We start from the raw sequence: 14270 nt of genomic DNA, 5'->3' as shown, positions 1-14270 counted from the left end.
AAGGCAGTTCATTGACATAAGCTTGGAATATGAAGACTGTAATATCATAATCTTTTTTTTTTTTTTTGAGATGGAGTCTCACTCCGTCACCCAGGCTGGAGGGCAGTGGCATGATCTCGGCTCACTGCAACCTCTGCCTCCTGGGTTCAAGTGATTCTTCTACCTCAGCCTCCCGAGTAGCTGGGATTATAGGCACGTGCCACCATGCCCAGTTAATTTTTATGTTTTTAGTAGAGATGGAGTTTCACCATATTGGTTAGGCTGGTCTCGAACTCCTGACCTCAGGTGATCCTCCCACTTCGACCTACCAAAGTGCTGGGATTACAGGCATGAGCCACCATGCCTGGCCTCATAATCTTTATTACATTGGGTGCTGGATGTTTTCTGGTCACAGCCTCTCTCAATAAGTACATCTTGCTGGGCGCGGTGGCTCACGCCTGTAATCCCAGCACTTTGGGAGGCTGAGGCGGGCGGATCTTGAGGTCAGGAGATCCAGACCATCCTGGCTAACATGGTGAAACCCCGTCTCTACTAAAAATACAAAAAATTAGCCAGGCATGGTGGCACGTGCCTGTAGTCCCATCTACTTGGGAGGCTGAGGCAGAAGAATCGCTCGAATCCAGGAGGCCGAGGTTGCAGTGAGCCAAGATCACACCACTGCACTCCAGCCTGGGCAACAGAGCAAGACTCCATCTCAAAAAAAAAAATTAAAAAAATAAGTACATCTTAATATTTTCTGATGCAAGACCAGAATTCTCTTTCTCTAGTGCATGTGCTTTAAAAAAAAAAAAATGACTCAAGTGTCGCAAGTCCCAGATTTCATATAATTAATAAGAAGCACTCATAAAGATACTGTACTTGGCCCATAACTTCCAACCCCTTCATTTTCCAATCAATTTATTTTTCTTGGGAGCCTGGGCAAAGGGAGAAAAATTTACACTAAAAGATGCAGTCCCTGTAAGCAAAGCTAGGCTCTCAACAGCCATATGAGAGAAAGGCAGTTTTGCTGGTCTGGTCTCTAAAACTTATAGATTTGCCACAAATCAGCATTGTAATCAAAACACACATTTAAAATGTTGGCTATCATCTGTTTACCCAAACCTAGCTGAGAGAAATGATTCTGAGGAAAGATGGTATAAGTCAGTGATTTTTCTGCCTTCTTTTTTTAAAGCACAGAAGAAAGCATATGTAGACCCCTAGAATGGCAGAACTGTTGTGATTCAGTGGAGTGTGTTAGTCCATTTGGCACTGCTATAAAGGAATACCTGAGGCTGGGTAATTTATAAAGAAAAGAGGTTTATTTGGCTCACAGTTCTGCAGGCTGTACAAGCATGGCACTGATATCTGCTCAGCTTCTGGTGAGGCCTCAGGAAGCTTTTACTCGTGGGGGAAGGTGGAGAGGAAGCAGGCGTGACACATAGTGAGAAAGGGAGCAAGAGAGAAGAGGGGGAAGGGGCCAGACCCTTTTTAATAACCAGACCTTGCAATAACTAATAGAATGAGAACTCACTCATTACTGCAAGAATGGCACCAAGCCCTTCGTGAGGGATCCGCCCCCATGACCCAAAAACTCCCACCAGGGCCCAACTCCACTATTGGAGGTCACATTTCAACATGAGATTTGGAGGCAACAAACATCTGAACCATATCATGGAGTAAGGAAAGTAAATGGCCTCAAGCCCTGCCCCCTGTAATTCCTCTTACCCTTTTGGGGGTCCCTGGAGCACCTCTGGGAATCCTGAGGTTATAGAACACAGCATGAAAACCACAGATCAAGGGGGTGGTTGTCTGTGTGTTCTTCTAGGTTTGAAAAGTTTGATTCTTAGATTCAGTTTAGCAACTAAGCCCTTCAGTGCTCCCTGCATTCAGCCATGAGATGCTGCTCTTATGATTCTTTGTGTGCTGTGAAACTGTGGCTAGGGTCATATTCCTTATCCTGTTCAGTCCCTTCCAGAGCAGTAGTTCCAAGACACACGATGTGCCAGTATATGAGGGAGTATTCACTGATGAACAGAAAAATGGAAAAAGGGCAATGCACTGTGTGTGTGTGTGTGTGTGTGTGTGTGTGTGTGTGTGTGTGTGTGTGTTTTTACCAGATGTAGGAAAAGTGGCAAATGAAAATATAGGATGTGTATTTAAATTCACATACAGGCTGGGCAAGGTGGCTCACGCCTATAATCCTAGCACTTTGGGAGGCTGAGGTGGGTGGATCATCTGAGGTCAGGAGTTTGAGACCAGCCTGGCCAACATGGTGAAACCCCGTCTCTATTAAAAAAAAACAAACAAAAATTAGCTGGGCATGGTGGCACGTGCTTGTAATCCCAGCTACCCAGGAGGCTGAAGCAGGAGAATCACTGGAACCCGGGTGTGAGGCGGAGGCTGCAGTGAGCTGAGATTGTGCCATTGTGCTCCAGCCTGGGCAACAGAGTGAGACTCTGTCTCAAAAAAAAAAAAAAAATTCACATAAACAACGAATAATTTCTCAGTGTAACTATGTCCTAAATATGATGTCCTGTCCAGATGTCCAGATTTTATCTGGTCACCTTGTGTGTGTGTGCATATGTGTGTGTGTACGTGTGTGCCATCCTTATTTGCAAAGGACTCCCTTTATTCTGAGGTTTGTCTCTTCTCATTTTTGGTGTTAAAATGCCTCTCTTTTATAAAGTGATTGTGATAGTAGATGATAGTTGTGGGTAGGTGTTTGGCAAAATACAAGTTAGCAACCCAATGTTGATTTCCCCTAGCAAATTGCTTGAAATTTTGTGGGTCCATGAAATTAAAAAGTACTGTATACAGCAAACTCTGCCCTAAAATAATACTCCATGTGAGAAATTGATCTCAGCTCTTATAAGTAGGAATAACATTGTCTCTTGTAAGGAACTAGTATGTTTCCTTCCGTTGGTAGTGAAAGCTACATAATGTTTTCAGTTTCCCTTTTCATTTGGCTCTAGGCATTTTGGAGGTCACAGATTATGCAACAGAAATGGCAATTATATTTAACTTTATGGTTTGCATATTTGTTTCCTCTTTAGCCAGATTCAATTCTCCTTTTTTTAACCTATTTTATGAATCACAACTTTATATACATGTTTTGTTAGTCACTTTTTTTTTTTTTTGAGACGGAGTCTAGCTCTGTCACGCAAGCTGGAGTGCAGTGGCGCGATCTTGGCTCACTGCAACCTCCGCCTCCCGAGTTCAAGAGATTCTCCGGCCTCAGCCTCCTGAGCAGCTGGGATTACAGGCACCTGCCACCATGCCCAGCTAATTTTTGTATTTTTAGTAGAGATGGGGTTTTACTGTGTTGACCAAGCTGGTCTCAAACTCCTGACCTCGTGATCCACCCACCTTGGCCTCCCAGTGCTGGGATTAAAAGTGCAAGCCATTGCACCCAGCCTTGTTAGTCACTTAAAGTTCTCTCTGTTTTTTGTTTGTTTGTTTGTTTTAAGACAGAGTCTCCCTGGGCACGGTGGCTCATTCCTGTAATCCCAGCACTTTGGGAGGCTGAGGTGGGCAGATCACGTGGTCAGGAGATCGAGACCAGCCTGGCCAACATGATGAAACCCCATCTCTACTAAAAATACAAAATATTAGCCGGGCATGATGGTGCACGCCTGTATTCCCAGCCACTCGGGAGGCTGAGGCAGGAGAATTGCTTGAACCCAGGCGGCAGAGGCTGCAGTGAGCCGAGATTGCGCCCTGCACTCCAGCCTGGGCGACAGAGTGAGACTCTGTCTCAAAAAAAAAAAAAAAAAAAAGACAGTCTCGTTCTTTTGCCTAGGCTGGAGTGAGTGGCACGATCTCAGCTCACTGCAACCTCCGCCCCCTTCAGGTTCAAGCAATTCTTCTGCCTCAGCCTCTGAGTAGCTGGGATTACAGGTGCCTGCCACCATGCCCAGTTAATTTTTGTATTTTTAGTAGAGACAAGGTTTCACCATGTTGGCCAGGTTGGTCTCGAACTCCTGACCTCAGGTGATCCACCCGCTTCGGCCTCCCAAAGTGCTAGGATTACAGGCATGAGCCACCGTGCCCAGCCCTAAAATTCTTCTTTAAAAAGAAGCATGAAAATAAATCTCAGCAATTCATAATGAAATAAGCAATGAGCAAACAAATAAATTAATCATTTACAGTGACCCTCTGTAATTGTAATTCTGTGATGGGAGGGCATCTCCAGTCTAGGATGGAGGTGTGTGATAATTCACACCTGCTTGTCACAACTTTACTCTGTTGATGAGGTGGCCCCTTAGCAAGGATACACTTGGCAACCTGTGACAGGGAGCTACTTCCCCACCCTGCCTTGGCTGTCAGTGGGAGGATAGGAACAGTCGAGCTTGTGTCCCTCTCCCCGTTTCCAGCCTCGCTTACCTACTCCCTCTCTCTTACCCCTTCCAAGACTTTGGCTCCTGCTGAAGTCACTTGCATTGAGTCTATAACATGCTGGTGCCCTGCACTGATAATATTTGCAACGAATTATTTCTACCCAGGCCACCATTGACTTGGTGATCGGCTATGATCCGCCTTCTGCTCCACATCCAAATGACCCGAGTGGGCCCAGCGTGCCAGGCATGGGAGGTAAGCTGACCCTTCTGAAGGCCCAGCCACCCCCAGGGGGAGGCTGCTAAAGACACACAGGAGAGTGTCTGGAGAAAGCCTGCCATTGATCACAAGCCTGTAGCTCCCTGCCCACCCAGACAGGGGCCCCGCGAGGCAGGTGGGGCTGCCTGAATTGGGACATTGCAATTGTTTACGAAATGCCCTTCAAGGTAGAGGGGAAGGGTGAACCAACCCTTTACTGAACAACCTCATGGTGAGCACAAAAAGCACATGCAGGCTCCAGCAGAATGTCCCAGGGCTTTGCTTCAGGTTTGTGGCTTCCACCCCATACAGTGTCTCCAGGCTGTTTGGCTCAAGGAGTGGCCCCTCTGCTCTCCTCCGTGTGTCTCCTCACCTCCCAAAGGTGCCACCACCGGGCTCTGCTCTCAGCACCAGTCTCATGGGCATGGCCTTCGACTAGAACCTCCTTCACTCTCTCCCATAACCCCGGCCCCATCTTGTCCCCAAACAGCCCCAGGTCCTCTAAGCAATTGCTTCTCTTCAGCATAGCCCGCATTGTCCTTGGTCTCTGACATGGGTTGCCAGTCATTCAGGGCCATCAGGTGCCACTCTAGGTGGGGTTGGGGCTGAGGGCTCAGGGAGGGAGGGCCTACAAGACCATCAGTCCTCTCATGCAGCTGAGTCGGACCCCCTCTCAGTGTTTTCCCAGGATGACGTGATGCTAAAAGTCTCTGTCCCTTCCTCAGCCGTAAGATGCATGACCAAGGCACAGTCTCGGCATGTGTCCCGGGAAGGGAGGGGCCCCTTATCTCACCACACTCACCTGCTTCCTTGAAACTCTCCCTCCTGGCTGGGCGTGGTGGCTCATGCCTGTAATCCCAACACTTTGGGAGGCCAAGGCAGGTGAATCACCTGGGGTCAGGAGTTCGAGACCAGCCTGGCCAACATGGTGAAACCTTGTCTCTAATAAAAATTCAAAAACATTAGCCAGGTGTGGTGGTGAAGGCCTGTAATCCCAGCTACTCGGGAGGCTGAGACAGGAGAATTGCTTGAACCCATGAGGAGGAGGTTTCAGTGAGCCGAGATTGTGCCACTGTACTTCAGCCTGGGCAACAGAGTGAAACTCCGTCTCAAAAAAAAAAAAAAAAAAAAATGGAATTCTCCCTCCTGGGAGGAAGTCCTGCACTTGTTGCTGAGGTGGCTCCTCGGGGCTCATCTTCTTCTTGCTTCTCTTGGTTGGGAACTTGGCTCTCCGGCCGCCCGAGGGTTCACTTGACACCTGCAGCAGCACCCTCCCTGCCTGTCCTGCCCAGTCCCACCTGACTTCTCATCTTGCTCAGCCTGACCTCAGCCCCTGCCCCTGCTTATGCACCCATTATGAATGTTTTGGCCCATTTTTTGACTAAGTAGTTGTGAGTTTCCAGTGAGGGTTAGGTGGCTTCCTCTTGGTGACAAGACTGAGATGGCCCCAGCACATCAGCAGCATGCTCTGCCCATCGCCCTCTTCCTAGCGGCACCCTGAGCATTCTACTTGGCTTTGGACACTCAGCCCTGCGGGAGCCCTGCAGTGGCTCAAGAACATCCATGGCTCCCTTTGCTTCCACAGCAGTGATGACAAAAAAAAACAAACAAAAAACCACGAAACACAGAGGACACAGGCCAGCACCAGTAACACCATCAGGGACAGAACTGAGTGGTCCCACCCATTTCCCTCAGACCTCCGCTGCCGATGACTATTGTTACCAGCATTTGTATCTGTGTGGGAAAGGCACTAGGCGCTTTCTGGCCTGCACAAGGCAGCCCTCATTGATGGGCTATCTGGAGTAGCCTCTGAATTGGAAAGATCAGGGCATCTTTCTTCATACTGTCGTTTCTCCTAAGCTAGACCCTGTTTATTAGTTTCCTAGGTCTGCTGTCCTTAACTACCGCAAACCGGGTGGCTTAAGCAACAGAAATATTCTCTCGCAGTTCTGGAAATCAAAAGTCTGAAATCAAGGTGTCAGCAGGGCTAGTTACTTCTGGAGCCTCTCAGCCTTTCTCCCAGCTTCTGTTGGTTGCCCGCCTTCCTTGGCATCTGTGGCTTGTAGATGCGTCACCCCAGTCTCTGCCTCTGCTGTCACATGGTGTTCTACCTGTGTGTCTTGGTGTCTTTGTTGCTTTTTTCCCCTCTAGGATATAGCTCCTGAGTGGCTCAAGGATCTTCCTCTCTATGTGTCTGTTTTTGATTTTTTGTTTTTTTTTTTTTTTTAGACAGAGTCTGGCTCTGTCGCCCAGGCTGGAGTGCAGTGGCGCGATCTCGGCTCTCTGCAAGCTCCGCCTCCAGGGTTCACGCCATTCTTCTGCCTCAGCCTCCTGAGTAGCTGGGACTATAGGCGCCCGCCACCACGTCCAGCTAATTTTTTGTATTTTTAGAAGAGACAGGGTTTCACCGTGTTAGCCAGGATGGTCTCAATCTCCTGACTTCGTGATCCACCCACCTTGGCCTCCCAAAGTGCTGGGATTACAGGCATAAACCACTGCACTCGGGTTTTTTTTTTTTTTTTTTTTCAGATGGAGTCTTGCTCTGTCATCTAGGCTGGAGTGCAGTGGTGCAGTCTCAGCTTATTGCAACCTCTGCCCCTAGGTTCAAACAATTCTCGTGCCTCGGCCTCCCGAGAAGGTGGGATTACAGGCGCCCGTGACCACACCCGCTTAATTTTTGTATTTTTAGTAGAGATAGAGTTTCACCATGTTGGTCAGGCTGGTCTTGAACTCCTGACCTCAAGTGATCTGCTTGCCTTGGCCTCCCAAAGTGCTGGGATTACAGGTGTGAGTCACTGCACCCGACCCCTCTCTGTGTGTCCACGTCCAAATTTGTTATAAGGCACTGGTCATTGGATTGGGACCCACCCGAATCAAGTTAAGATAAGGTCACTGTGGATTAGGGTGAGTCCTAACCTTCTCTTAAGGTCCGCAACCTTATCTTAACTGTACAGAAACCTTGTTTCCAAATAAGATCACATTCTGAGGTTCCAGTGGACATGAATTTTGAGGGGACAGTATTCAACCCAGTACACTGGCAGATAAAAGACAATTTCATATGTTGATTCCATTCCAAGAGCCAAAATATTAAATGGGTCCTCTTGTGTTACCCCTTCTGCCAGGCCTTTAGGAAAAAAAAAATACTGTGGTTCATTCAAGTAAAAAGAGTAAACTTAAAGAGATCAGCGCCACACCATTTGTTAGTATTGATAAAGTAAGAACATTGCTTGCTGGGTTTATTTTATTTTATTTTTTTGAGATGGAATATTGCTTTGTCACCCAGGCCGGAGTGCAGTGACATGATCTCTGTTTACTGTACCCTCCGTGTCCCAGGTTCAAGTGATTCTCATGCCTCAGCCTCCCAAGTAGCTGGTATTACATGTGTGCACCACTATGCCCGGCTAATTTTGTATTTTTAGTAGAGATGGGGTTTCACCATATTGGCCAGGCTGGTCTCGAACTCCTGACTTCAGGTGAAATACCCACCTTGGCCTCCCAAAGTGCTGGGATTACAGGTATGAGCCACCACGCCTGGCCCCAACTATTGAACTTTTAAACCTGCTGGCGAGAAAATCCCTGCCACCCAAGGCTCCTTCTCCTTTCCTCTTGGTTTAAGCCTTTGTTTGTAGCACCAGTGCTCCCAGCAGGACAGTAGACTGAAGGAGTCCACCATCCCCTTAGGAGTCTGGCTCACAGCGGGCTCAGCACCAGGGAACTGCACAAGCGCAGCCCCGCTCTCCCACGGAAGTTCTTTAGAATCCCTGACTTTGCTCAGCTAAGATAGGAAATGAACCAAAACTTGGGTTCCTTCTATTTGGATTTCAAACAAAGAAGGTCACCAAGTGTTGGTCTGCAAATGAGCTGTGTCTGCAGGGCAATTTTATTTTTAAATGCAAGATGACAGAGTGAAATTTCTGTTTGATCTTAGCCAAAAGTCTGAGAAGTAATGTGAAATTTCTTTATTACAAAAAATAAACTGGGCTCTTTGATCTGGAAGTGCTGCCTTTGTTCTATAAAATGAATGTTTGCCGGGGCTGGGTCAAAGGTGGCATTCTGTGTGTCGGCTTCCTAATCTGGCTAAGAGAAACTTTCCTTCAGCATTTAAAAAAAAAAAACAACCTCTAATAGCCTCAACTATCTAGATGTTTCAAGGGAAAACATTTCTTTTCCCTAACATAGTGTCTTAGTCTGTTTGCATTGCTATAAAGGAATACCTGAGGCTGGGTAAGTTATAAAGAAAAGAAGTTTATTTGGCTCATGGTTCTTCAGGCTGTACAAGAAGCATGGTGCCAGCCTCTGCTTCTGGTAAGCGCTTCAAGAGGCTTCCACTCATGGGGGAAGGAGAAGGGGAGCCAGCATCACATGATCAGAGAGGAGGAAAATGAGAGAGAAGGCAAGGGTGCCACTCTCTTTTAAACAACCAGCTCTCAGGTGAACTCATTCATTACTGCAGAGAAGCCACCAAGCCTTTCAGGAGGGATCCACCCCCATGACCAAAACACCTTCCAGTAGGCCCCACCTCCAACACTGGGGATCAGATTTCAACATAAGATTTCGAGGGGACAGATATCCAAATTATATCACATGGTAATTCAGTTCAACTGAGAAAAGGTATCTTTGAGCACCTACTGCAACCCCCTGCTAGGGAAGACACCAGGAGAAAAAACAACTTACAATCTTGGGGGAATATAAGACAAACAAATATGAGACAGAGAACAGCAAGACAGCCATACCTCTTGGCATTGCATACCTTAATGACATAAGCAGGACATCTGGCCCAGAATTTGCTTTTTTCCCTTCAATTAACTTTCTTTCTTTCTTTCTTTTGAAGTGGAATCTCAGTCTGTCGCCCAGGCTGGAGCGCAGTGGAGTAATCTTGGCTCATTGCAACCTCCACCTCCCCGGTTCAAACAATTCTTGTGCTCAGCCACCTGAGTAGCTGGTATTACAGGCACGTGCCACCATGCCTGGCTAATTTTTTAATTTTTAGTAGAGACACGGTTTTGCCATGTTGCCCAGGCTGGTCTTGAACTCCTGACCTCAAGTGATCCACCTGCCTTGGCCTCCCAAAGTGCTGGGATTACAGTCATGAGCCACTGCACCCGGCCTCCCTTCAACTGACTTTTAAAGAAACCCTAAAACTTTACCATTCTATGTAAAAGTAATGTCTGCTTCTTCTGATTTATATATTTTCAAATTCTTAAAATTTGAGCTTGTTTTTCTTTCCTCGAGCAAAAAAGAAATATCTGCTTAATAAAATGTAAATGTCACAGAGATACATGACATGGAAAGTGAAAATCTCTGGGTCCCATCCTCCTGAGATAACCACTGCCAGCAACTTCTGGTATTGATTTTAAAGGTTCTTCTCCACATAGTGGCTCCTGCAGAGGAGAAATTAGAAGTATTTATGCTGGAATACAAAAGTTAAGATTTTTAGGAAAATTTGCCCCTGCCATTTGTAGAAGCTAGTTATGATCACATATCACAGGAAGTGAACACCTGAGGGCTTCTTTTTTAAGGAATTCTTTCTTAGAGCTTTTATATGAAGATGACAAAAGGTAGAGACCTTAGGGCACTGGTGGCTTGACTGAAAGTGTGTGTTGTCAAAGATGTTCTTTTCATTGACCCCCCTGGAAGACTGTTCCCATGACAGAGGGGAGGGCTGACCCAGTCTCCAGGCTTGACCTGAAAACCTGTTACCATGGCAACTTAATTCGCCAGATGTCAGTCCGCTTAACTGGAGCCTACATTCCCGTAGCTGGAAGAAACTATTTCTAAAATCTCACGTCTATTTTTGAAGCACCATCTGTTAAATTTGCGCCCTGTCCAAACATAGACATTCAAAAACTCATTCATAGCCAGACTTCACTGCTTCAAATGTCTTTCATTCCATGAATCCCAAAGTCATTTGCTTAAAATTAATTTTTTTTAATGGAGTTTTTGCTCTGTTGCCCAGTGATCTCAGCTCACTGAAACCTCTACCTCCTGGGTTCAAGGGATTCTCCTGCCTCAGCCTCCCAAGTAGCTGGGATTACAGGCACCGGCCACCACACCTGGCTAATTTTTTTAATTTTTAGTAGAGATGAGGTTTCACCATGTTGGCCAAGCTGGTCTTGAACTCCTGACCTCAGGTGATCCGCCAGCCTCGGCCTCCCAAAGTGCTGGGATTACAGGCATGAGCCACCATGCCCAGCCTTAAAATTAAATTTGATCCAGTTCAGAAAATATTTATTGACACCTGACTATGGGACATACAGAGGTGAGAAAGCCATTGTTTTACCACCAAGGAGCTTGCAGTTCAGTAGGAAGGTAAGAGATAAACATGAATAACTATAGCCCAGAGCTGAATGTAATACATTCCTCCAGAGAGATTGACCAAATTGTTATATAGGAAACAATTGCTTTCAGAAAGTACTTTTTCAGCTGTGTATTGCAACTCTGTATTCATGGTGCCTAGCACAGCCCTTGAGAAGTCATAATTGTTAATAAATGCTTGGTTGGTTGAGTGAATGAATGAGTGAGTGAATGATAGATGGGCACTGAATATGGTTTAAAAATTTTTTTTTAAGAAGGGCATTTTGGGGCCGGGCACGGTGGCTCATGCCTGTAATCCCAGCACTTCAGGAGGCCAAGGTGGGTGGATCACCTGAGGTCAGGAGTTCGAGACCAGCCTGACCAATATGGTGAAACCCTGTCTCTACTGAAAATATAAAAATTAGGCGGGCGTGGTTGCATGCATCTGTAATCCCAGCTACTCTGGAGGCTGAGACAGGAGAACTGCTTGAACCCAGGAGGCGGAGGTTGCAGTGAGCCGAGATCGCACCACGGCACTCCAGCCTGGGCGATAGAACAATACTCCGTCTCAAAAAAAATAAAAAGAAGAAAAAAGGAAGGGCATTTTGGGGAACGCTAGTGAATATGCCAAAGCTCCTGGCTCATTCAGAAGTGTGTTGAAAGCGAAGCATGTTCCTGAGGGTAGTAGGTCCTAGGCTGGGTTATTTGTCCTTGATGGGAAGACCATGGGGCTCCATGAAAGGTACTCCATGACAAGGGACTGACTTGGTCGGAGCCTAACTGGAAAATGATCCATGTGCCAGAAGATTGTTGCAGGCACTGTTTCCAGGATTGGGTTTCTAATCAAGTGGCTTTGTCTAGTAAACTGATTATATTAGTCCAATTTTTCTCTAGGATATTTAGGAAAATCAAAGTGCTCATCATAAACAAGTGGTTCTCAACATTTAGACACAGTGAAATCATCAAGGGAGATCTCTAAACGTGCAGTCATCTGGCGCCCATCTCCAGAGAGTTTAATATAGCTCATCTGGAGGGGAGCCCCGGGTCTGTATGGAGAGCCTGATGCAGGCAGATTTCGGAGTTCACTTTGAGAAACGCTGCAGTTGTACATTTTGCCTGCTGAACGTGATGTTGTCCAGAGGGAGACATAGATCTCTGGGCTTTGTTATCTAGACTGGCTCACAGCCTGATCCCCCAATTGCCCCGCAGGACTGCATTTGCATCCCTGCTTCTTAGGTTCCTCCATGGTACCTTTGCTCTGGTCTACATATTGGAACATGCTAGAAAATTCTTAGGGCACATTTAGTGTTATTTACCCAGGAATTGGGGTGGGGTAATGAATTGCTTACAGTAGGACACAAACATTTATTTATAAAACTTTTAACATTTTAGAAATTCAGAAAAAAATTATTCTACATTCCAGCTAAGAAAATGTGTTATCTCCAAAATATTACATGTTTTCCTGCTTCAAAACTTACCCTTTCCTGTTCTGCATTGTCTTTTAGCTTACACCGAAGATAATATGATATCAGCCCTTTGTTGTGCTTGGGCAATGACCTTTGGCTCAAAGTGATAAAATTCTGGCTTAACCAGTACCACCACTTAACAAGACTTCATCTTGAAAAGCAGAATTAGGATCAAAGGCAGAGGCCAGGAACCGTGGCTCATGCCTGAAATACCAGGACTTTGGGAGGCCGAGGCAGGAGGATCACTTGAGCCTGGGATCACTTGAGACTAGCCTGGGCAACATAAGGAGACTCCATCTCTCCAAAAAAATAAAAATAGTTAGCTGGGTGTGATGGTGCACGTCTGTAATTTCAGCCACTCTAGGGGCTGAGGTGGGAGGATTGTTTGAGCCTGGGAGGAGATGAGAGGAGAGGCAGAATGTTTGGATAAAGGGGGCTGCCAGGGGCTGAAGTGGGGTCTGTGTTCCAGCCAGGAGGATCCCAGTCCAGCCAGGGTGACCAGCAAGTGCTCCTTTTCCTCAGCCATTCCTAGGAGTTGCCTTCACTGGGAAGCTCTAACAAGAATCCCCCTCCCTGGCAAGGTGCAGACAAAGTGGGATGATGGAGGTGGGGGACAATGACCTGCAGCTCTGGTGACATCTGATATCTGAGTGACTGATATCCCACTCTCTTCTGCTTGGTAGGGAGAAGTGGTGCTAGAGAACAGTATGGGAGCCTGGAGGAAGAAGGGACATTGATATGCACTGGGGAAAGGCACAGTTGGGGATGCCAAAGGCAAACTTGACTGTATCACGAGGTCCTCTAGGGCTGCCAACTCTTCAGCACTGAGTGGGTGGACAGATGCCATGTAGGCAAGTGTCATTATCACAAGTGACTGCACACAAGGGCAGTTGGCAGGAATATTGCTGCTGAGCGTCTGGAAAGAGGACCACAATACATCTCAGGAATGATTACATTGCTGGAGCTATGATGGAGAACCATTTCCAAATGTTAGTGGAAACATCACAAGTAAAGAAGAGTGGATCACATGCAGTTACTGATATTCAGAAAGGAGACAGGTCAGTGTTGGATGCAGTGAGAAGCTTTGTAGGATTTGACCAAGTGACATTATAATTATTGGAGAGGCAGGATGGCATTCCTACAAGGGAGTTGTGAAGAGCTTGTCATAGCCGGAGAGGGACAGTGAGGAATCTTGAACCACTGTGAATCAACAGATCTGGATTTGAGCATTGGCTCCACTATCAAGCTGTGTGACAGTAGGCATGTCACTTAACCTCTCTGAGCCTCAAGTTCCTTTCTTACAACATCAGGAGGTTAGATTTAATAATATGTAGGGTCTCTTCCAGCTCCGAAGTTCTATGATTCTATTAAAATGGCCTGGTCATGGCCGGGTGCAGTGGCTCACGCCTATAATCCCAGCACTTTGAGAGACTGAGGTGGGTGGATCACTTGAGGTCAGGAGTTCAAGACCAGCCTGGCCAACATGGCAAAACTCTGTCTCTATTAAAAATACAAAAATTAGCCAGGCATGGTGGTGTGCACCTATAGTCCCAGCTACTTGGGAGATTGAGGCTGGAGAATCCCTTGAACCCAGGAGGTGAAGGATGCAGTGAGCCAAGGTCATGCCACTGCACTCCAGCCTGGGTGACAAAGCAAGACTCTGTCTCAAAAAAAAAAAAAAAAAAGCCTGATCAAAGCCAGGGTTAATATATTATAAGAAGATGGGATGAAAGAAGTTTCTTTTTCTTTTTTCTTTTTTCTTCAGGTGGAGTCTCGCTCTGTTGCCGAGGCTGGAGTGCAGTGGCGCAATCTCGGCTCACTGCAACCTCTGCCTCTGGGCTCAAGTGATTCTCCTGCCTCAGCCTCCCGAGTAGCTGGGATTACAGGCGCCTGCCACCACACCTGGCTAATTTATTTTATTTTATTTTATTTTTAGAG

At 46.6% G+C, this 14270-nt stretch overlaps 1 protein-coding gene across 2 annotated transcripts in view; it reads left to right on the top strand.

Moving 5' to 3' along the window:
- Window positions 1-14270, top strand: part of MYOF (myoferlin) — a 175798-nt gene that overhangs the window by 52141 nt on the left and 109387 nt on the right. For both annotated transcript variants that reach the window (XM_063607824.1, XM_003825366.4), the window contains exon 5: window positions 4482-4569. In XM_063607824.1, the coding sequence (XP_063463894.1) occupies window positions 4482-4569 (88 nt within the window). The remainder of the gene's footprint in view (window positions 1-4481; window positions 4570-14270) is intronic.

Source organism: Pan paniscus, chromosome 8, assembly GCF_029289425.2.
Source record: "Pan paniscus chromosome 8, NHGRI_mPanPan1-v2.0_pri, whole genome shotgun sequence".
In the NCBI taxonomy this organism is placed as follows: Eukaryota; Metazoa; Chordata; class Mammalia; order Primates; family Hominidae; genus Pan; species Pan paniscus.
Note: the sequence above shows the minus strand (reverse complement) of the source record. Positions and strands in the feature narration are given on the sequence as shown.